The sequence below is a fragment of the Anser cygnoides genome, chromosome 1 (genome assembly GCF_040182565.1).
Source record: "Anser cygnoides isolate HZ-2024a breed goose chromosome 1, Taihu_goose_T2T_genome, whole genome shotgun sequence".
Taxonomy (NCBI): domain Eukaryota; kingdom Metazoa; phylum Chordata; class Aves; order Anseriformes; family Anatidae; genus Anser; species Anser cygnoides.
Window position 1 is genome coordinate 65,243,219 of NC_089873.1, and position 24,504 is coordinate 65,267,722.

Consider the following 24,504-nt stretch of genomic DNA (forward strand, 5'->3'; position numbering starts at 1 on the left):
GCTTAGTTTTTGGCTTTCAGCTTTATGAGACGCAATGTGTACACCCAGAGCTCCCTGGTGTCTATCCATCAGCTGTGATTTTTTTGACACAAATATCCTAATGATGAGATGTGGGATGGGGCCTGGTCTCAGCTCGTGTTGCTGGAGGCTGCAAAAAACACCCCCAAGGCCTGATGAGGGCCGTGCACTCAGCGTGCTGCTCACACCGCCTTGCCCAGGGAGCCAGAGCTCTGAGGTGTTACAGCACCTACAGCAGGTCCCAGCCCGGTGCTGTGTGCGCTGCCTGTGCAGGCGCTCCCCAAGGGAAGTCAGCGCCGCTCCACGGGGGGAGCCTACTGCTCGCTGCATCCTACCAGGAGCTCCCGTCTTCCACAGCCCGGGGTTTCGGTGCTGCCACCTCCCAAAACAGGTAGAAGCCACGCTACCCGTGGGCACTACCCTGCGTCTTGCTGCCTCCCACCCGGGGACATAGCCAAGGAGGGTGCTTGGCAGGAATCGCCCTGTCCCAGCCTCGGGGCAGATCCGCACCACGCCAAAAGGTCTCCCCATGGCCCAGCAGACCACTGGCCTCCACACAGAGCAGAACATGGTCAGCAGAGGAAACAGGACAAACACCCAGCAAAGAGCCCTCTGAACTGCATTTTAGGGTCGGGGGGTGGCCACTGCAAGCAGCTTCAAAGAGCAGGGCACTCCAGGAGGGAAAGGCTGCCTCTGTGCTCGGCTCTGACTCACAGGGCAGCAACACCTAGAGACATGCAGGACTGAGATACAACACCCGTGAGCAGCACGTCCTCTCCTGATGTCCTTCTCCGGTTTTGGGGTGGTTTCCTATAGCTATTAGCATGCTGGGCTCCTCACTGGAATTGGTTGTCCTGCTATGTCCCCTCCAACAATGCATTTGCTAGTGTTGTTTTATGCTACATCACTTGATAACCATCTGGGATTGTAACCTGGTGGCTTTCCGGGGCGACAGCACAGCTGTGTGCTACGGGACACTCAGTGTGGGATCACACGAAAAGGGAAGATGGAGAAGAGAGAAGTGGCGAGCGACCAGTCTAAGCTCTCTAGAAGCATCACCTCTCTCCAGGAGGAGGGAGCCTTGGGCACGGGCTGCTCCCCTCTGAGAGCCCAGGCCAGGACGTTGCACGATGAGGACGGTCACCGCACAGTGCCCTGGTGGCACCTCGCACAGAGCCGTGGTCAGCCAGGAAGGGGGGAAGAGATGCGAGGGAGCTCCTCCGCCAGGTCCTTTCTCCTCCTGGAAAGCCACCAGAGAGCCGGGGAGAGCGAGCTGTGCCAGAGGAGCTGGAGGGGTGGCGTGGCACGGGCAGCTACGGGGCAGGGCGAGGAGCTCCAGCTCTCCTCCTAGACGGTGGCATCCGAGACCCTCCCATTCAAGGACGTCTTCGGCTGGAGGCCGTTCTCCTGCACCTGCGCCTCGGGCCGGGGCTGTGTCATCTGCTGCAAACGCTGCCGGGAACAAGTGGAGAGAGCTTGTCAGATGCTGACATGGCAGCAGCTGAGGGCTGGGACCCCCATCACCACCCTTGTGGTGGTCCCGGTGACAGCACAAGGGGACGGTGCACATGGCAGGGGTTGCTCCTGCAGCACCGCTCAGCCACCCACTGCAAGCTGCCCTTGCTTTGGTGCTGTGCAGAGCACAGCAGCGCCTGCTTTTACCCGAAATGCAGGGAGCACCTTTATAACACGGGCACACTGCTACCAGGCAGTACCAGCTGCAAGCAGGAACAGGAGAGAGCTGTAATGTCACAGACTTCAGAGCAGACCCATTTTCCGAGTTCCCCTATTTTTTACAGCCAGGGTTTATTATGGAGCATTATTAACTAGCTGCAGCATGCTGACAAGGTCACGGTCCATGCCTCTGATGCAGATCAGACTCGTCCCCCTGCACAAACCTCAGCACCAGCAGTGATTCCCGTCACCCTAAAACTGATCAAATGAAAACTGTAGAGCAAAGTAAAAAGAAGCAAGAACCCAGGAAGATATGGAGGGGCAAGTCATTACTGGAGGCGTGTGGACTGAGCATCAGGAGTGATGAAAGCAAATGAATCACTTTTGCCTGTCAGGAAGGGACTGATGCTTCAAATTGCAAAAGAGAAGGCAGAGGAGGATTGAGCCTGACCTGAATAGGCTTCACTAAGTCAGGAAGAGGCTCTTTCCAGCAACGGGAAACAAGCTCCTACTCTCCAACACAGCTGAAGAGGCTGTTGCTGGGTGAAGTCCCTGAAATGTTCACTGAGCTGCTTCTGCCATTCATGGTCTTTTTTTTTCCCCCCTCGCATTCATGCTCGGTAGGATCAAAATGACTTGTAATCTTCCCTGTCTGTCATAACCACTTTATTCAGCATTGGCATCTAATTTCCCTCCAGCTTCAGCTCTATTACAAACTAATCCAGGATCTGTGCATATAAGAGGCCAAAAATTCTCTCCGTCTCTCTGACACACACACTTGCACGCACGCACACAAAAGCCTACTTTCTTCCTGCTACCATCTGCTGCTTATTGCTGGATCTATGGGCACTGGGGAGCACAAGCCCTCGGTCAGAAGGAGTGGCGCTACTTCTGGGGGGACACAGCTCGGCGTGGGCTTCCCCAGACACCAAGACGTGCTATCCCCATCCCAGCTGGGAACGGGATTGAAACCATATCTGTATCTGCACACTTCCCTTTTTCCCCCTTTTCAGCTCCTATCACAAGGTGGTAAGGAGCCCTCTAAACATCTGAGAAAGGATCTGCTATTGGAATTGCATCGACCCAAAATCCCCTGAGTGGCTTGAGTCCTGTGGTAACCTCAATGCTGGCCTCAAGATCAATGGCAAGAACCAAAAAATGGCCTCAGATGAGAGACCAGAAATGGAAAGCAGATCTGAGACATCAAACCCACCCATCCTGTACCTGAGCCCATCCAAACAGAGAGCTGGGAGGAAGAAGAGTCAAATCTACCTGCAACCTGACCTCAGAGGTAGCGAACCTGAGGCTGACCTCAGCCCAGTGAATCCAGCCAAAACATTTCCAAATTAAACATTACTCAAGATACGTCATCCCCGAAGTAAACTCAAGGGGCTTAGGTGGCGTCTGCTGGCTGTTGCAGCTGAGCTGTGGAAGTCGTAAATCAGCAGCACCCCTGCAGTGACTTCTTGTCCACTGAGCCGGGGACGTGGTGCACGGTGCTCTCAAGACTGAGCATCAACACTGTAATTGAGATCTTAACAGCAATCACTAGGTAGGACATACAGAGACTCATGATTCACTGCTATATAAAACCTTGCTCAAATCACACACACACACAAAGAAGTTTTAAACAAGATTAAAGAGTTGCAGGTATTTTAGTTCCCGCATAAAATTCTGCCTTGCTTCTTATCCCCCTCATTCACTGACTGCCATTTGCAAAGCACATATCAAAAGATCGCTGTATGTCTCCGTACTAGCAGGTCTTAGCCCTGAGTTATTTCAAGCTCTGTGCTTGGAGGATGTTGATTTCTCTGCTGAGAAGTGCAAGGTAGACTTGCTCTTAGCCAGGGACTGTCGGGAACTGGGATTTCTCTGGGTTACTAAATTTCAAGGGTTTTTATCTTTTCTCCAATCTCCTTCAGGGCTCCAGTGCCCAGCTGTGCTGGGAACTCCTCTCCAGCCAGCCCACGTAGCCAGAGGCTGGTCCGTGCCTTGGGGCTGACCCGAGCCTTCCTGGAGGAGGGGACGTGCAGGGCTCCTGCGGCACCCAAGTAAAAACTCTGGCACAACATACTTTGTCAGAGCAGTCTCTGCTTGGTTCTCCTCAGATCAGTTCAGCAGGAGGCTTAACTCTAAGCAGAAAGCAGAAGAGGAGAGGTGAAGCCATTCATACCTGCCGGAGAGTCCCTGTTGAGGTGAAGAAACAGTACAGCATGTATCCTGGAATCAGCACCATGGAGGACAGAGCCATGAGCCAGCCAACGCCTTGCCCCCATGCAGGATAGACGTATTTTCCCAGTGTCAGAGGGGTCATTTCCACCACGCTGAAGAAGAACACACCCTAGGAAAAGAGCATCAGCCATCGCAGGTGCGGGAGTGCAAAATCAGAGGCCATCCATTCATTTTTTTCCTTTGTCATACTCTTAGCTCACAGAGGTATTACAGAAATCCAGCAGCTCCTTAAACTATTTTAGATGCTTTCAGCCCATCATCTCTTAGTTTTATATCATTTCTCCCCTGATTATCCTATGTGAAATGCTGGAACTGGAATAACCCTGGTTTTCCTCTGCACCAGACTGCTCAGATAAGCAGTGCCCCCGTAAGCAGTTCCTAACCGAGTCAGGAACTTGGTTACTAACTGGCCTCAGGAGCCTTCAGCTCCCTGTCACTGGCCTTCTCACGCCATTCCTTGTACTACTCCTGCTGGAAATGTGGGAACCAGCAAAGGCAAGATTGCTCCACAATCAGCTATACTGTATTTGCTGGTGTCTTTTACTCTGACAAGGCTATTAGGCACTGAGGCAAGAAGCTGCAGCAGCTGAGAGCCTTCTCCAGTACCAATAACAGCTTCTAAAAACAGTAAATTATTTGCTTATCTCTTGGCATCTCAGAAAGAACTGATAGCATAATTTAGATTAAAATAATCACTCTGGATCTTTTCTTATGCATGATTTCCAATAGGCAGGGTGAAAGAGGGTCTTGTATTACTTCGCCCATCTCAGATAAGGCTACCAAGCACCTTACAGTTATGGACAGACCTATAGTGGATTGAGAACACAGTGTTTCCCCTATGGCCCATCCAAACTAAGAGGCCCGTCTGGATCCACTCCTGCAGATAGGTTCCTTCTGTTCTTACCAGGCAGACAAGAGGAGTGAAGAAGGCCCAGCAGATCTTCCACCAGATGCAAGGTTTGTAGCCAATCATTTCTTCGATGTTCCTGTAAAATCTGTTCACACCTACAGGAAGAAACGACTGTTGGAGAAAACCATCCATTCTCAGTGCCACAGTCATCACCTCTTCTCATGACAGAGCAAAGGCCAGCCACAGTGAGAGGGTGACAATGCTGTGGCATGGGAATAATTATCTGGAGGAGTCAGGAGATGGGGACACAAACACAGATTCAGCCTAGCAGCTTTCATGGTCCTGGTGTCCTCGGGAGGCACCAGAGGCCAGGACCCTAGGCATCTGCCAGTTTGTGCAGAGGTCTTTGTGGTGGCCTGGGGAAGTGAGATGACAGCCTCCTACTCCTGATTTTCTGGAGTTATCTGCCTGAGCTATTTTCAGTTGCAAATCTTTCATTGGCTTCACCGTCGGACGCTTTTGAAAAATCTCACTGTGCCCGTGGAGACAAGAAAGAAATAAGGTCTTTTGTGCTTACCATAACACCAAGAAATTGAGATGGTCTCAAAGAAGACAAGAAAGAGAAGACACATGCCACTGGCTGAGTAGTAATCAAAGAGCTTGAAGACATAAATGCCACCCTGAGGAGACAAAGCCAAGGTCAAGGAGCTTAGTTATAGATTACGCTTGACAATATCAGCCAGCTGCTTGGATTGCTACTGTTTAAACTGCTGGCTTTAATGTTAATTTCCTTGGACAGCAGAGTGAGCACTTCAATGTTTCCACTGGAATCAGGTTCCCAGAAGAAAAACCAATGTGCTCCTGCAGACAATTAGCCAGCTTGTTCTGGCATGGCCAATGGTGAGGAGAAAACCAGCGACTCACTAGGCTTTCTTATTTTTCTCTGGTTTAGATGGAGCCACTTAATTTAATCTGCTTGCCCCTCCCAGGAGCTTTGCTGCTTTGCCTCCTCACAAACCTGCAGAGCTCCACAAGTGGTCTGAAGACCACACAGCCCCGACATCCACACACGTGAACCTTGGCTTCAGACCCAGAGGTTCAGGGCCCCAAGAGACTGGTTCATGTTATCTTAACCCTTTGCACCAAGCGTTCCTTCAGTTTGGGCTTTTCTGGCCTGAGCCCTTACTGCAAACAGAAAAAGAACAAACCAGGCCCCAGGATGGTGGTGACAATGGTGGAGGCATCCTAAGTCACCTGAGACGTGGCAGTGATGATAAGCTCGTTTGTTCAGCACTAGGATGGCCCCCATGAGTACAGTCACTTCTCCCCAAGCTTTTGATGCTACTGTGATATGCAAAGGTGCCTGGAGAAGTGCCAGGAGCAGAGGTACAAGCTGTCTGTACCTGGGTGATGTTGGAGAATCCAATGAGGTAAGAGATGAAACAGACTATCGCAATGAAGACCTTCTTCCTGGCTCTCAGGATGTGAGGATACTCATCCATCAGGGCTGTAATGAACCCCTCCACGGTGCAGAACTGTGGCAAAAGATATACACCAAGGACTTGTCTGTGAGTATCTGAGCCTGACACCACCCCCACCTCCATTTAGCCTCAACGCTGAGAGCCTCGTTTCCTTGAGTGTCATCTCCAGACACTAGAAAAGCAGGCTCTGCACAATGTTGATTTTCATCATCTTCTGAAAGTGCCTCTCTCCCTTCACTGAACATAGAGGGAATTAAAAGGACTGAGCTTAAATGCCAAAAATTAGCTGAGATATACCTCCACCTTCTGCCGCCCATGGAAAGCTTCCTCTTTCCTCCCCGACTTCTCGAGGGCCACCACCAGTGCCCCGCTCCCCGAGCTGCCAGCCTGTCCGTCGCAGCAGTGTGTCTGTCTGCTGCTGGCTTTATCTCACTTTTCAAGCGCACAGTACTTTAAAAGACCGTCCTCACCGCACACGGTCTTTCTAGAGCTGGAGGCACCTGGCTGGCTCGTGTGGTGCTGTACCAGGCACAGCATGCTAACGCTGCCTGCACCGTGACACCTAAAGAAGTCCCCATGAGTGTGACCTTCCCGTCCCGTGGCACGAGGGCAGTTTGTATGCGGGCAGTGCATCCTTCCCTCCTATTCCTTGTTACATTGTGAGAGTCACTTCTACGTCTCACTCCCAGAAACCACTGGTAACACACAGCTCTCAGAGAGCACATCACACCTGTAGCAAAAATACTGGGAAGCTTATGAGACCATTCCCCTGGTCACCCTCAGTAAGTGCATAAGCCAGTGACAATGACAGATCTTTCATTGCTCTTGGGTGTCAGGGACTTCTCTGTCTCTGGGAGGGTGCTCTAGAACCTGAGGGCATTTATAGATTTAGATCTGAACAGGGAGACAAGAAGAAAAAATAAAAGAAAAATCAGCGGAGGTAGGGGTAGAGATGCACAGCCTAAAAAGAGCAGCATAGCACTGGAAAAATCCGTGGAAGAAAAGCTGGGTGTCTGAGTCATGCCTGCTGCTGGGCAGGGACGGTGGAAGAGCTCACGTCCTGTCGGTCCTGGGGCACAGAGCGAGGCAAAGAGCAATGTTTCTGCCCAGGGTTTTATCTGTACACGGTGTAGTGTGGAAGGCTGCATCCCAGAGAGCCCAAGCTCTATTGCTTTGACTCAAATTTATAATGAACTAAGCCTTTTATGTTGGACAAGAGTGCTATTAAAGCATCCTTTGCTGTTTGGGCAGGGGTTGAGCTGCCTTTATACTCATCGACAGTGAGCTCTGCATCCTCATCCCACCCAGCTCGCTGTCTGGAAGAGTCAGGACTGAGCTGGCACCACGGTGTGAAGCGCCAGCATGACAAAAACAACCCTGTCGAAAGCTATTCCTTCCACGTGGCTGCATGGCCAGCGCTGGGCAGCCTGGCACCAGGCAAGGCAGAGAGGCTGGGACCAGGGGGAGAGGGTGGATGTCATGGGTGTCCAGCTAGCTAGGCAAAATGGGGAACCAAATGGTGGTATGCTTTTTTTTTCTAGCCATAAAAGAGGCAGTGACCTTCATACTGTTCACTGAAAATTGCCTCGCCACCTCATTGCCTCAGGCTTGGGAGGTGGTGCAGCCACTGGGGCTGGAGGAGGCTCAAATTCCAGACCTTGCTTCCCTGTCCGAAATTCCCAGCCCACACACTTAACCCCAGACATGCGGCCAGGATGAATAGGCACCTGAGGGAAAGCACCCTGCTTCCTGGAATGATGGGTGTCTGGTCAGTGTTGTGCCTCCTGGACTTCTTTACTTCACCTTATGTGTGCACTTGCGCAGGCAGGTGGATACATGCACATACACGTGTGCGAGCACACTTCAGTCTGCTTTCCAAAAAGCTCCATTTTATTCACTGTCGCTAGCCACAATTTTTAGCCCATTCTGTTCTTCCTCATGCTTGCCTCCATGATATTGTTTTTCTCCTAAAGATCGTATTCCAAATCACCTCTCTTTTGCTCTTTTTCCCCTCTTGGTGCTTATTCACTACCCAAGCTGCTCGGCCCAGTGCCGCATCCTCCCACAGTGCCAGGGGCTTGCTAGCCCCTCCGCCACGCCAACCAGAAGGAACCCCCTGACCCAGCCAGGACCAGGGCCTGGGGGTGGCTTAACCACAGCTGCCAGATGTGCAGCGGGGAGCCCTGAGCGTGGGTCTGGCTGCTCTCAGCAGCAAATCCTCACAGATAACCTGCGAGAGGCGGCCTCACATGGGACAGACGCGGGCTTGCAGTCACAAGGCTTGCTAGCTCCCTTGGGGAGAAAACGCCTGACCTGGAAATTGGTAGGTTAAAAGAAAGCATTAACATATTATGCAAGAGAGCTGAAGCCGGGGTAGATCAGAGGCAGAGTGAACATGAAGGACCACGAGCAGCAATTGGGGGCACGGCTGGGAGGTGCATGTTCCCCTGACGTAGGTCACTGCTCTGCTCATCGCGCTGCAGAGGAGAGGATCACGACGGCAGGGAGGCGGCTGGAGCTGGGCAGCATCTGCAGAAGGCTCTCTGCTGAGATCATGGGCACGGGCCCACCTCCGCCCACCTTTTTTTATTTTTTAATGGATGCTTCAAAACGCATGTGCGATTGCAGCCCTTGTTGAAGCCCGTGCATGTTATTTGTTTTAGATGCACAGGCTGCCGCTCTGTAAATCGCGCGTTTGATTGACTCAGAGCTCCTGCGTGCACACAGAAAGCTTCTCCCCATCTATTTATCTGCGCTTTTTTAAAAGCCTGTTTTCTGTTTGAAGCTTCCTCCCCCCCTGCTCCTCCTCCAGGCAGTGATAGCCCCCCACAGACTGCCTGCCCTCTGAGACTGGCTGGCATAGGGGACCTGGAGAATTTCAAGTGGTATTTGAGAAGCAAATGCAGCAAATAAATTCCACACTGTGCTTTGAGGGCTTATTGTCATGTCTCGAACTATTTACTAGAGCTGAGTGAATAATCCATGGAGAGCAATTTTTATTTATTTTTTTTTTCTGTAAATGGAGCTTCTTTTGGAACATTTAGTCATTATTTGAAATTATTTGCCAATAATGTCTGTGGTCATGCAGCTGTGAGCTCCATGATGTGTTTATGGGAGTGTGCCATAATTGAAAACCAGGTCTGGCTGATCATATTTTCTTGGAAACCAGTTATGACACTTCAGGAATATGTCTGATTCTGAACTAGACTCGGGTTTATGAAGGCTGCATGTAATCTGGGAGAGCATCCATTTTGTGCCAGTGGTTTCCACTGCAAGGAAAGACCATGCAAGCACAGGAGAGGATGTGACAGACCAAAAACACGCTTCTGAAGGAGCCTTTGGTTTTAGTGCACTTCCCACCCCAAAGGGGTTACTTCACTGGGTAGCTACTTTTATGCTGAATTAACAGAAAGAAAAAAAAAAAGTATCATCACTTGTAAAAAAAAAAAAAAAAAAAACAGAGAGCCCATGCTGTTTTGTTTGGGGAGCCTTTCCCAAGGCACGGCTCCCTTCCTCTGCCAGGAGCCTGCTCACTACGAAGCTGGTGAGAGAGCTCAAGCAGCACAACACTCCACCTTGTAATTAACAGAACTACACTTGTTAACAACAGTGCCAAAATACTGCACCGAACCCCCATCACCACGGGGGAGCCCTGCTTCAAACACCACATCACTGCTTTTCTCAGTGCAACCTGCCAATGCCACAACAGTGTGCTGCAGTCTGGCCAGAGACTGGTACGTGTCTCACAGAGATGCTCCTGCCAGCTCCTGGGAGTGGAAAAGTTGGGGACTTTCTACCCTAGCCCATGCCAGTAAGCCAAAGTAGTGGCATTTTCTTGGCAGTGCCTCACCAGAGATAAAGTTTGGTCACTGTGCTCCATGATACAGTAAGGAAATCCAAAGCACACAAAATTAGCTTCTCAAAAAATACCAAGAATAGCAACAACCACAAACTGTTATCGTGTGGACACAAAATGAAACAGTTAATACTGATTTCCCTTATTTTCCGTTCCCTGTCAGGCCACCTGGCAAGACCAGGACACACTGTGCCCAAACAGCAGCACCAACACTTCTCTAGGGCCAAAACTCATTCTGAATGGAGAGCAGCTTTCCAAAGATACTCCTACAGGGAAGTGGTGATCATCTCATAAGGCTGGCTGGTTCTCCTGGTCACTATTGTGTTTTTAAATGGCAGCAGGACCATGACTGGTGCGCTGGGAGGTCAGATACCACCACGCTTGCAGTGTGTATGACCGTGTTAGGGAAAGAGTGCAGGGGTGATGAGCACACAGGAGGTTTTGTTTCATGTAGCTGAGTCTAAGGAAAGACCCTACTCATCACTGACCCAAGGTGCAGAACTAAAAACCACCATCATGTCCAAAAATATCTCTGTATCTCACCCCACTTTGTCCCTGGGTTGTCTCACCTGACTGTCCAGGCCCAGCATCATCAACATAGAGAAGAAGAGGATGGACCAGAGCGGGGACAGGGGTAGCTGTGTGACCACTTGCGGGTAGGCGAGGAAAGCCAGTCCAGGGCCTGCGGCAGCGAAAAAAAAGATGAGTCCATGTTTATAATGCATTTGGTGGAAAGTCTGAGTGACAAGCAACAGTGAGGGATAGTCAGTGATGGCAGTTGGGAAGTGCAGAAATTTAAGACAGGAGCTAGAACAACATGAGCCTTCACCCGTGACACACCAACCCTGTGGGGTGAACAGTGGTGGGATGGGGAGGCATCAATGACTGAAGAAATGCTTTGCCTTTTCTTCTCCTGCCAGAAAGAAAGTCATCAAATCACTGCTACCAAATAGAGCTGGAGTATTTTGCTAGAAAAAAAAAAAAAAAGAATGAAATTCCGAGCTGGATGTAACTTTCCTGATATTTTTTTTTTTTTCCTCCCATCATAAAATGCTGTTGCTTGAGATTAAAGCTTTCTCTGGGAAAACAGCAATTTCAAAATATGTCTTTGGACAAAAAGACGGAGTCTCATCTAGGTTAAATAAATATTCTGAGATTACAATTTTTAAATTTTGCATGGAAAAGGGACTCCAAGTTTTGATCACATCTGCTGAGAACACAGGCAATGTGTGAGGAGCCATCTATTCTCCAAGGAAGGTTTCAGAAAGCAAGCAGCCTAAATATTTCACTGTAGCAAAAGCATATAAAACTTCACCACTGAAAGGAGGTGAACATTAAAAGCAGACAGGGATGCCCCTGGCAGCAGGAATTGGTGTGCAATAAACAGCAGCCACAGGTGCCTTGGACCCATCTTGGTGGGTGGGCATGCAAAGAGGGTTGCACGCTTGGCCTGTGGACAAGATAGGAGCATCCCGTGTTTGAAGTGGTATTGGTTACACCAGTAAAAGTGGTGTCATTACACCAATGACAGAAAAAGCTCTGGTACTCTGTACATATACAGTGCAGAAAGGTTTCACAGGAAAATATTAAGATCTGATTCTTCTCCATTTTAACTCAGGGACAAACCCTGAGTATCGAAGTAGAGAAATACAAGCCTGAAGAGGGGATGTTGGAGGAGTAGGGATGAAAACACAGTCTGTGCCTTATTAGCAGCACTGCTGTGACTGCTCACCTGAGGAGGCGAGCTCTGAGATCGACTTCTTCGTGATGTGCGACATGAAGCCAACGATAGAGAAAATAACAAATCCAGCGAATACGCTTGTTGTGGAGTTTATACAGCAGACAATAATAGAGTCTCTGCAAAAGAGAAAGTAAGAGAAGAAACCAGCTGCAAGACCCTACCAAAGAGGCAAGAATCAAAGGGTGGGCAAATGGAAGACTAAACCTTCCCCCTAGGGAGATGGCAGCGTGCCCCTCAGCTGCATGGTGACACAGGGGGATATCAGAGGTCGGGCACCCAGACTCGCTGTGACCCCTCCATGCCCACAAACACTTGGGGCAGAGGGGCTGTGGGATGGTGGCTGCAACGCTTTGCTGTGCCCACCACACGGGGACACAGGAGAACCCAACAGACCTGTAGACGTTGTTATGGAAAGTGTTGTAGCTCCCCAGCGCGATTAGGGACCCCAGCCCCAGGCCGTAGGAGAAGAAGATCTGCGTGGCCGCATCCATCCAGACCTGTGGAGGAAGAGCCAGCTTTGAGCCTGTCCTGCACCGTGTGGCCAGCTGGGCGGGTGAGGCCCACCACCACCTGACCTCTGGGTAACACAGCCCATCGTTCCCTCCCTCAGGGGCTGGCCTCCACGCTGCAGGCAGCTCCACACGGGGCCACTGAGGGGGCCGGATCCAGACTGCAGGGCTGGTGGCTCAGCCATCCAGCACGCCATCACTTCGCCATCTAACACTTCCAAGAATTGCTGTTTTGTTCCCTGTTGTGTTTGTGCTGCTCCTGAGCTCCCAACACCAGTGCCACCACATCATCCTCTCCCTGGGAACACCAGAGCAGGGCCAAATCACCAGCCCAGGGTGATCAGGGAAACGAGGCACTCCTGGTGCAGAGGGGAGGCTCCTTTGTTGTGGTAATTTCTCACTTAAATATCGCTTAATTACAAAACATCTGCTGCACTCATTTTCCACCCATTAAGGACCTGAGTTTTGCCTCAAATTGTGAGGGTTGTGACAACTTTAATAGGGCAGCTATTCTGTTTCATTTTCAATTCCTTCTTAAATTATTCAAGGGAAGATCCCAGGGAACACTAACAGGGAGATAGCTGGGATGTCAGAGCTCCCAACAGGCTACATACAGGCAGGCTACCAACCTCGGAGTCGGAGAGCTTTCTGAAGTCAGGCGTGAGGTAGAAGAGGATGCCCTCCTTGGCCCCCGGCAGCGTGACTCCCCGGAAGAAGAGGATGAACAGCATGAAGTAGGGGTAGGTGGCTGAGAAATACACCACCTGCGGGAGACACAGTGGGAGAGAGGCCATCAGCCGTTCCTCTTCCTACCCATGGTGACTTTGTGGCCACTGCGTCCCACTCTGAGGAGGGACGGGGTCCCCATGCATTGCCACTCTCAGCTGAGCCTGTGATCACAGGGAGAGCAGCCCGCACAGCCCCCAGGGAAGAGACTGGCCAACAGCTTCCCTGTGTTTTCCATCTCCCGCTCCCATGTAAGTAACATTTCTGGCTGCTTCTCTCTGCCAATGACACGCAAGGACACATTAATCGCAAAAGTAGCAGGCGAAATTCTGGATGGATTGCCCAAAGACAAGGGAATTGCAGGGGGATAAATTTAGTTCACAGAAGTAATCCCTTTAAGTCATTGCATCCTTATTTTGCAGAGCTAAAGCCGGTGTTCCTCTAGTCCAACGCATCAAGAAACATTAGCCATCTTGGCTTTCTTTTCAGCAGTGTTTCAGAGAATCACAAGCACGTGCCGTCCCTCAACACGCAACAGCAGTCAGTGGGGCTCTGCTGCGGCTGCATAGCAAAACCCCATCCGAGAATCCCCACAGGAGTCAACAGTTGAGGTGACCTACCTCTGAGGTGCTTCTTTCTGATCTTCCCTCTAGATTATTCCTTCCATAATGCTGCCCCTTTACAACACGCTGTGCTCTAAATAACACACCTCAGTATCTCAGCATCACCGTTTCACTAAACTAAGCAATTACCTCTCCGCTGTGCTGGGCTGAAATGCTACTCAGTGAATAACCATATGCTTCTCATCTGTAAGTCTCCCACCAATAACTAAAGGGCAGCAGAGAAATTTTCAATCCAGGCGGTGAGGGTTTTTCAGCCCACAGCATTTTAAGAGACCCTGATTTTCAAAAGGGGGAGCCCAGAATAGACCTCACCTTCTTGAACTGTCCTGAGGTGGGTAGCATAAGTCATCTCTGAAAAATCTCTTCCCAAAACCGTCAGAGAGACTGAGCGCTCAGACCCGTGACTTTTCAGGGAACAGTTATTCTCTGTGCTTAGACTGAAAGTTACCATGAACACAGTAGCAATTTTTTACAACCGTGTAAGGTAAATGTCAAGAATTTAATAGCATCTACTGTGATTCTGCCTTGAAACACCGTAACCGTAGTTATAGGCACTCAGACTAAATCGAGGCTGGAGGACATTTCGACAGTGCCAAACCACACGTACCTTGCCTGTCCACTCCACACCCTTCCAGATGGAGAAGTAGACCAGCAGCCAGGCCAGGGCCAGCGTGCCGGCCAGGGGCCAGCGGATGGAGCCGGGCTCCCCCAGGCCCCCAGACATCTGGTGCATGTTCCTCCTAGGGGCAGCAGAGGTTGCGTTAAAGGGAGGCCCAAGCCTTGGGGACAGAGGGGTGGGAGATCCCGGAGGTGGCTAGAGAGAGAAGGGCCAGCTGCAGGCATGCACAAGAGCCTGCAAAACCCTAGGGGAACCCAAGGCTCATCATGAGGGGCTAAGGGAAGGAAAACAGATGCAGAGAGGCCGTTACCCTCCCTATTTATCTGACTACACATCACACCCCACACCCATGCCCACCCCAGCCAGTAGCTGGCTTTCCAAGGCCAGGACTTGACAGGGAGGGCAGCAGCCCCAGCTGGCAGGACGGCCACGGCGAGGGAGAAACCTGGTGTAGGCAGCTGTGGACGTACTCCCAGAACTCGGTGACGGCGCTGGTAAGGTTGGTGGTGTCCTCCAGGGAGTAGTTGGAGAAGCAGCGTTCGGTGTTCCAGGCGTTCCCACAGCTCTGCCACGGCAGGTCCTGGGGAGCATGCATGTAGTTAGCACCACATCTCCGGCAAGGGGTGAAAACTGCCTTCTTTTAAACTGCAAACCCATTATTATTATTATTATTATTATTATATTTTTGCAAAGAGGACAGGTGGTTCATCTGGATGGGCAGGAGCCTTGCAGCCAAAGGCGTTAAATGCTTTTCCAGAATAACAATGAAGTGTGATGCAGGCTTTTCCAGGAAATAATATCAAGACATGATTAAGGCAATGTCATAGCTCTAATAAAATGCAGCAATTCCCTGGATAGGAAGCAATTTCCAATTAACTGTTGGTAATTAATAGCTACTAATTAAAATAGCTACCAGCGGATATTGTGTTTATAATCACTACAGCTTTTGGCTATTTTCACACAACAAGAGGTTGGAATTTACTGCACAAAGGATAAACTCTGTTTTGTTCCTTATCTCCTATTTATACCAGGCTCCAATGTGTAAAAAGCAACATAGCATTGAGAACTGGGGGCTAAGGGCTTGTCTGTATGAATAAACTGTTGCAGCATACGCTCAGGAGTAAACGTGAAGCGCAGTAGTTATTTCGTGCTGTCCCCTCCCCTGATTTTAAGCAGTGCAGAGAGGTTCCTGGGATATGTTTACACCGTGGGCAGCAGCGTGACGGCAGCACACCGTTGCAGGTTGAATGCAATCAGCTCTGGAGCTGCAACGTCACGGGCTGTATGAGCACACAGGGCAGCGTGCCCTTGCCACGTAGTGCCATGGCTAAGGGAGCCCAGCTTGAGCAGCTCAGACACGTCCCCACGTGCAGCAGTCTCATTTCCCCAGTGCAGAGCAGGCACGTCCACAGCACGTAGATGGCTGCAGAAGGACTACTCTGGATGATTTCCCTTTGTTGATTAGGCCTCGGGCTCCAGCTCGACAAAGCCTTTGGGAATATGTTTGTGTCCATTCCTATCCATCCATGAATGCAGACCCCATTAAAAAATATTATCTGTGTTTCAAGTGTTTTGTTGCACCAGTGCCTGTAAGCAGAGCCACACAGCTGCCCTTCAACCAAGTGGTTTGCATGACAGAGATGCGGCACAGCTCATCCAGGAGGGGTGGGCAGGGAGACTTTTTTGCTGCTCTATTTCCTCTGGATCTCAGAGGACAGAAGCTGCACAAGGCAAGCTGGGTTCCTTGTTCAGCTTCCAAATACTCCTGGTCAAATTTAGGAGGGGCAGGGGTCATGCATCAGCCTAGCTTTTTGATTGGCATGTTGGGAAGCATCTCAGGTGAAAGCAGACACCTGGAGCTGCTTGTGGAGACACTGACACTGTCACCAGCCAGGTCTGTGACACCTCAACAAGCCAAGGACACATCCTAAGATGCATCCTGCCCAGCCTTTTGTTCATTTGGGAATCCCTTGAGGGTGTACTAGTCATCCACTGCTGACAATTTTGTTCAGGACCCAGCAGCCTACAGTGAGTAAAGGCGGTATAAGTGCAGCTGGGCATGCCAGACAGAACATTTTAGCTGAAGTGTTAACAGACGTGAAATCTTTTGATCAAACAAAGAGTGCAAGTGGTTGTACAACCTTTGTAACAGCAGTTCAGGCTTATAGTTAAATGAAAACCATCCCATTTGAACCATAGAGTTGATGTCTTTAAGGCTGCAGGTTGCTCAGAGAGCTAAGGGTGCTCTTCCCAGCTGCTGGGCCAAAAGAAATCACCCAGCTATCAAGAAATTAACATGGGGTGTTCACATGGAAATCTCACATGGTAAAATATCCTGCTGCAGGAGAGGAGACCATTATATACCGCAATGCTGAAGTACCTGTTAAGGGATAGTCACAACCTGATATCTAAATGCTTTCTGAATCATGTTCCAAGCAGAAGAAATTCTGGGGATTTCATTTATCAAGAGAAGTGTAAATGAGGACTAATTAAGGTCAGGACCTTAGATAAATCCCATGTAATGAGAACATGTTGTAACAACACACAGCTGGGGAACGTGCAGCTCTTGGCTTCACACAGCTCTAGACGTACAACAGAGACACAAGGTGGGTTTTAAAACACACAAGGTGTGTTTCATGGCATGAGCAACTCTTCCCTATACAGCAGGGAGTAAGGACTGCACAGCCAACACCACACCGCACAAATGCCTGTGACTCACCGCAGTGAAAGAGTTGAAGAGATAGTAGAGAGACCAGGCGATGATGACAATGTAGTAGATGTTCAGCCAGAAGGAGAGAACCACAGCTGCCAGCCCCACTCCTAGGAAAGAAGGCAGAGAGAAGCATCAATCCAGGTCTCTGGTGCCCATCTGAGCTCCTGGGCACCACAACAAGCTTTGTGGCAGAGCCAGAAAAAACATACACTGTGCCTTCAAGTGAACTGGTCAGCAAGGGAGGCTTATTCCCTCACATTTCTCACCCACTCATTTCCATTGGGTGAAAATTTCAGTTTGCTACAGATACTTTAGGGACAGAGCTCCACAAAAACAAGATCTGGTCACTTCCCCAGCAGAATCTCTCCTTCCCATGTCCAAGGCATTTCTAAATCATCATTTGTTTCCAGAAGGCTGTGACTCCAGATATGGCAGCAGATCCACAAACTCTATCTACAGCCTTCCCAGGCAAACAAGGTGAGCCCACATGGGGGGGCTAGGGGCAGGTCTTCTGCAGCCAGAGCCCCTGCATCAAGTCCTTGTTGCTCTTGAACAGCTCTGTCAGCACACAGGACTGCTTAACTGCACGGTGATGCTAGCAACTCCAGGCTTCATGGTCAAGGACAGCCTGATAAATATAGACGGAAAAAACTCTGCTGACCTGGCATCCCACCCCAGCTCCCCAGGGATTTACTTCCTGTTACCATTAGAGGACTTTTTTCTGTAGCCACGTGCCACCACCTCCACAAACTTACAGTACAGTACCTTTAAACATGGGTGCTAATTTCCAGACCCCCAGTCCACCCACAGAGGTATACTGGCCAAGAGCAGTTTCCAGCAGGAAGAGGGGAATCCCAGCAAACACCAGCGTCAGGAAATAGGGAATGAGGAAGGCCCCTGAAAGAAGGAGAAGTGTTATCATGTGTCTCCCCATTTTACCAAGAAGTAAATGCCTCCAGCTGCTGTTTCTCCAGCAGCACCCACACGACGATGAGCAGACTTGCTCAGAGGCAACAGCTGGTGTTGGTGAGTTTGGAAAGTCTCCCACTGAGAGCACCACAGCCTTCCCCTTATGTAGTCGTACCACTGTGGGTATATGTATCTCATATATATATATATATATATATACACTACATCATAGCCGTGTGACACCAGTCTCACTTAGTTGATAGATTCTTGGGTGCTGCTAAGCCCGAAGTGACAATGAACCCAAATGCCCAGGTACTGACATTGGTAACTTGTTCTTGTGGGTGTTTTCTGTCTTACCTGCAGTGACAATTCTTCACCTTGGGGAAAAGGGCACGGGAATATCTGGCATTGACCACCATTTTCTTTGTTTGCAGCTGTTTCAGTCTTTTAAGGAAACTATGGCTAAGCCTGTATTTGCTCTTCTATCAGCCCTGTGTACCTCGCCACCCTCCTCCTAGGTTTTACCCTTGAAGTCACTGGTGAAAACATTATTCCTCTCTGTGAATCCTTTTGGAAATCCTCTTGCCACTAGAAGGGAGGCAGTGCAGCCAACCAGCAGAGATATTACTTGCACACCAATATTAGAAGAGCAAATACAATAGATGAGCCTCACCATGTGATTTGAAGGCTGTACATGTGCAGATCATCTTGACTTCTAGGATTTGGCACAAAGCTCACTTTCCAGCTTCCTTGTGCATGTGCTGGAGCGTACTATTGTCCCTGAGGAGGACAAAGTCTTGCAGAAGATACCAGTGGGATATAGAGAGAGGGACACTATGCACAGCAGCAGCTGGCTGTGTCCAGGGTGGCACTGATGTCTGCACCAGCTGGAGCGCCGAGCTGTCAGCCCATGTCTTCTTCTGCAGGTGTTATCAGGGGAGCAAACACGGAGCCAGCCAGCAGAGCCACCTGCAGAGCTGCAGCCCAGCTTGTGCCTGGCAGAGCCGGGCTCCCTCAGCTGCTCTCCGAGGGCGGCGAAGCAGCGAGGCTGTTGTGGCCGCTGGCCTGGGGGCACCAGCTGAGGACGCCTGCATGCCAAGCGGGGAGCTGAGCCCAGCTGGGAGAGCCGGGTGCCAGCACCCGGCGTGGGACTCAGCAGGGGCCACCGTGCAAGCAGAGCTGGCAGCGGGTGGTGGGGAGGAAATGCTGCAGGCCAGCAGCTCGATGTCTGTCAGCCTGAACTGCAAGCTGGCATGCAAGTACAGGCTCTCGGCTCCGACAGCAGCCTGGTGAGGAGGAGCCAAGAGCTCTGAGCATGGCAGCAGGAGGAGCGCTTCCCACACAGCATCCTACCCGTGGGACAGGTCCAGCCCCAGGAGCTCTGCAAGAAGCCAGAAGCCATGGATGCTGCCTTGGTGCCATTGCAGAGCTTGGGGACTGAGCTTATCGGTGGACACAGTGTCTGGCTCACTTCTGTGCAAGCAGCTAATGAAATCTGGCCACTGCCTGGTCCTGCATTTTTCATCTGCAGCAGGCCAGGAAGGTTTGTAAAAAGTTTTATTAGACTACTGAGAAAGAAAATAAACCAAACCAAACCAACAAAACAAACAAACAAACAAAAACAGATGAACTTTTGGACCCAGGTCAGTTACCCTGGCTTGACCCAAAAAAATAAAAAAAATCTAGAATTGAGGAAAATCTTCAAGCCAAACTGCAGACTTGAACTGAGGGCTGTTGGCAACAGTGCTACTCTGCAGGGCCAGGTTCCCCAGCAGGCACTGATAACACTCCCAGGGGCTGTACAGCCAGAGGTGAAATCAGTAGGGAATTTCTACCTAAAATCTGCATGCCTGTGCCTCACTATGCAGCCCCACATCCATCTGCAGTCTCCATCTATCTCCTAATGCCATACAGCAAGGAATTACAATTAATCTTTAAGCCAGTGAACACTGCCCACGAATCAGTTGAGCATTACAAGCTGTTATGTGCCTTTTCTTGGCACCTCAAAGTGTAAATGAGAAGTTCATGATGCTTATTTAAAGAAACGTTCCTCTCTCAAGTTATTCAAGCTCAGGATCTCATAGACAATTTTTAGTACCTACTGAGCCACATTTAGAGTCAATTTAGAGTCCGGTAAAATCCTTTTGACATCAGAAGGACTGCATGGAGCTGAGCATTAGTCATCGCTGGGCTCATCCATCTGCGTGCAGAGCCAGCAGGGAGCCCGGGCATCTCTCTGGATGAAGCCTGCTCCATGCAGTGGATGGGGCTTGTATGGGGCTGCCATACCCAGGGTGAATATCCCCTAACTACATGCCCATTTACAATGCAGAGCAAATCAGCCACGAGCTGATACAACGTGACGGCAGTAAGATGACAATATTTCCATCCAGTCCAATTGTCCTGTGTGCGATGGAAGCAGCCTGCGCCCTGCACAGCAGACATGCAGGATGCTACAATTAGCATCCTGCCCTCTGCCTGCTCTGCCGGGGCCGTGCCCAGGCGCTGCCCACTGGCTTGCCATCAGATGCAGCGTGACCCTTCCTCACTGCTCACCGCCAGGGACCGGTGACGCCTGTGTGCGTCACTTCTGCCTCTTCCAGGCATCAGCCGCTCGCTGCTCCTTGTTGCCAGCTGTGGGCACAGCCAGACCGGGATGGAGCTGGAGGAACAAGCAGCACAGGCTGCCACCAGCTGCACAACCCAGCAGGCGAGGCAAGGCATGAGAGCAGAGGTACCAATTCCCCCATTTCACCTGCGCAGTGTTTTTGCTGGCAGCTGGCTGGTCCCTCAGCATGCCTGCAGCTGCCAGGTCAGAGGTTACCCCACCTGCCTTTGCTAGCACTAATTACAGCGGTCTGCACCTCTGCTGCACCATCCCTCTTAGGATCTCAGCTGGCTTTATAAATCGGATTGATTTTAGCTCAGAGAAACCTCTCACCTAATTATAGGTATCACCATCCCAACATTTAAATGTGAAGAGAGGGGCAGCATAGATACGGTGTGTTTGGGATCATGCAGCTATCACAGGGCAAAGACTGGGAAGCTTTGTATGAGGGTGGGAACCACGGCCTGGTGCCAGAGCATGGATGGATAAACACGGGAAACCTGCACCATGGCTCCCCTGCACAGACCTGGATGATGCCCACAAACCTCATTCAGCTCAGCCACTCACTTGTACCTCCCTGCGAAATGACACACCAAAATCACCTTGTCAAAATGGATAACTGCCTGGTCTCCCACTGGGACTCACTCCACAGGCTTCAGAGAAAGGGCCATGATTCCCCTAAAAGCCACAGAGTTACACAGGCAGAACACTGCAGGTTCCCAGAAGGGAAGGAGAAGGTCCACCTACACCCCCTATGCCAGGGACAGCAGGGGTGGGCTGGAGACATGAGAATTCATGAGAACTGGGGATGAAGCAGGTTTTGAAAATAAAGTTTGAGGCAAAAAGAGAAGGAAAAAGGTGAGGAGAAAATAAATGAGAAAAGGAGACCCTCAGAGCAGCATGGACAAACATGACCTTGGGGATGAGGACTCTGGGCAACAAAGAGCTAAGAAGGAAGCAAACACCAACTTCGGAAGGCTAATGTGACGATATAATTATACGTACAGCCTGAAAGGTGAGGTGGAGGAGTTCAGACTTGTGGAGAAGTCTGAGGAATAGCTCAAGGAGGTGAGCAGCATGTTAAGGAGGAAGGAAAGGTTATTTTACTAATAGGCAAAAACACTGAGAGAGGTGGGCATGGGGGAGGAGAAGAAAAGGTTGTCTGCGCTATTGATGTCAAAGCAGCACGTATTCCCCCCACAAAAGCATCGCCATGCTGAGGATGAAGATACAGCACCATTTTACAGAGGCAAGCTGAGACACAAGAGTGTGTTTAATGACTTGATCCAGGTCATGGAGAAAGTCTGTAGCTGGGGAGGGAGGTGACCCTCCACCTCTCTTGATTTCTAACCCATTGCTGTTTCCATCTGCCCACCAGCCACTTGTACAGACCCATACCAAGCCAGAGCCCAGCCAGGGGGCAAGGCTGCTCAGAGGTGAGTGCAGACACTGTGCGTTTCTCTCACCTCCTCCGTTCTTGCCGCAGAGATAGGGGAAGCGCCAGACATTGCCCAGCCCGATGGCATAGCCCACGCAGGACAGCAAGAAGTCAAATCTCCCCTTCCAGGAGCCTCTGTCTGGGATCTCTTTCTTCTTCTTGGTGCTCAAGGCTTCAGGGGCGATGGGGTCCGACTCCTCCAGGGCTGCCTGCTTCACCTCAGAGGGAGAGCTCAGCTCCACAGAGGTGTTGTCCATCTTGCCCATGGTGACTCAGATGTACGGCTGCTTTTGATCAGCGGCTGGAGGAGCAGAAAGGGCAGCCTTGGTCCTGGCCAAGCTCAGATGAAATGGGAAGTGCTGGGCAAATCTCCTGATGAAAAAGTGAAGAGAGAAGTTACCCAGTGTTAGTGTGTCATGCTCAGGGGAGAGCCTCACAGGGCTGAGGCGGACCCATGGGGTTGACTCATGCACATCAGGGCAGCCTCCCCATGCCTCCCTGCTTTCACCAGAGGTAACCAGGAGGGAAATTTTGCTCTACTGAGGAGCCATGGTCACACAGACTGCTAACAGCGGACTCAGACCTGGTTGTTATCAGCATATAGCAAACCCCTCGCCTCTCTTCTCCTCCTCATCCCAGCGCTTGCTCTGTGAAAAGCTCTGGGACCAGTGTGCATGTGGGGACACCCCAGCAGTGTGAGGTGCCTGCAGGTGACCCACCACAGTGCAGTCCAGGCAGAGAAGTATATTTGGCATGTCCATGAGACAGTGGACAGAAGGGCACACCAGAAGTACCACATCCCTCATGTCCAGGACCCAAACCTGAGTACACAGAGACACCTGAGATGGTGTGGCCCAGCCATCCATGCATGGCTGTAACCACGTAGCTTTGCAACAGCACCTCCACTATGGACACGTGCTGCTTTGCTACTCATTGCCCTAAAAGACGGATTTTCATGAGTACTTTGTGGAAGTACCCCTGAAGGCATCTAAGCAGGCCCTTGGAGCTGTGCTGTGCACCCTAATAGGGTGTCTGAACAGGGCCCAGGGTCTACATGCCAGGTCAGAAGCCATGTGGGTTTATGAGGCCCAGACAAGGCAGAGATGCCCAGCTGAGGGAGAGAGCAGCCTTTGCAGCACCTACACACTCCCCAGCTCCTTGGAGCATGGCAGAGGGATCTATTTTGGGCTGCACAAGGTGGCAGTGACTCAGCCATGATCACTACAATACCTGGCAAGGAAATCCCTGGTCTGTTCGGTGCCTCCTTCTACTTCCTGACACGTGTGATGTTGCACTCACCAGATGATGATCAGGCGATGCTCATGAGTAGAATCCACCAGGATTTTCACCAGAACTGAGGAGCTACCACCTCAGTTCGGGAAATCCCTGAGCTACAAGCTACTGGAGGCTGAGGGGCTCTTCCAGGGAAGCACTGCTCTGTACTTCTCCTGGTTGTTTCCTTTCCCCTCAGCATCTGCCCTTGGCCAGTGCCGAAGATGGGGCCTGGGGCCAGCATGGCCTTGGCTCTCACCCAGGCCATTTTCTGTAAAAGTGAATATAAGCCTCCAAAAGGGGCCATCATGGTAGCCAGTGCTACAATCTCCCAAAAAAGTCTGTTGACAAAAACCTTGCCAGATACACAGATCAGAAATAAATGTCAAGTGGGTATATCAGGAAACAAAAGCATACTATGAAGAGGTGGCATAGTCTAGTAGTCAAAGCTGGCCTTACTTGAGCTACTTATTCTTGCCAGTCTCATCTAGTAAGCAAAGAGTACCCATTTGCCCCACAGGATACTTGTGAGTACTCACCAACAGGTGTTTCTAAAGCTTTCTGAACAGACACCCTCCCAGCCAGGCTGAACAGCAGCATCGGATCCTGCTTACTACAAGTGACGCCCTGCGACTACAGCAGATGGATTTCCTTCCTCCACAGAATTTGTCACAGAGGTTAGAAAAACTGCCAATTGCAAAGAGAATGGCTGAGCCAGAAAATAACTATAATTTATTCTGCTACGTCAACAGAGAAGCCAGAATACTCCTTGCTGCAGAATAAAGGCTGTAAACCAAAGCCCTCTGAGCTTCAAAGCCAACCCAGAGCCACACAACTCCTTTAGCCCGAGGATGGTTGCAGGTAAGCCCAGCAGTAAATGACAGCACACAGAAACCTCCTGGGGAGAAGAGACAGTTTCAAATAGCCCATGACGCAGATACCAGAAGAAAGCATTTCTGGACACCCGACACAAAGGCTTCAGTTAATGGATCCTCTTTCCATCCTACACTTTGTGATAGCACTGTCACACCAACTCCCGTCTCCTCAGTGAGGCAGGGAGCACAAAGATTATACAGAGCGTGTAGGAGGAAGGTAAAATAAAGACAATTTATAAATCAAAACAGATGAAATAGCACCAAAACCCCTGGGAAGAATTCAGAGCTGGGCTAAGTCAGGATAATTAGCTATGCCTGGAGACATAACAAATTAGGCTCAGCAGAAGCCATTTTGACTCT

The 24,504-nt window shown here is 50.5% G+C and overlaps 1 protein-coding gene across 1 annotated transcript; it reads right to left on the reverse strand.

The window, feature by feature from the left end:
• Nucleotides 1-282: 282 nt before the first annotated feature.
• On the reverse strand, nucleotides 283-24,171 carry LOC106031043 (sodium- and chloride-dependent GABA transporter 1-like). Its single transcript, XM_013173173.3, has 14 exons — nucleotides 22,026-24,171; nucleotides 17,808-17,939; nucleotides 17,049-17,149; nucleotides 14,800-14,909; nucleotides 14,318-14,450; nucleotides 12,991-13,125; nucleotides 12,246-12,349; nucleotides 11,844-11,968; nucleotides 10,681-10,793; nucleotides 6,178-6,309; nucleotides 5,352-5,454; nucleotides 4,829-4,929; nucleotides 3,866-4,033; nucleotides 283-1,470 (listed from the first exon to the last, which is right to left on the reverse strand). Exons 1-14 carry the CDS (start codon nucleotides 22,261-22,263, stop codon nucleotides 1,366-1,368), a joined length of 1,800 nt encoding a protein of 599 aa, XP_013028627.3. The 5' UTR covers nucleotides 22,264-24,171; the 3' UTR covers nucleotides 283-1,365.
• Nucleotides 24,172-24,504: the final 333 nt, after the last annotated feature.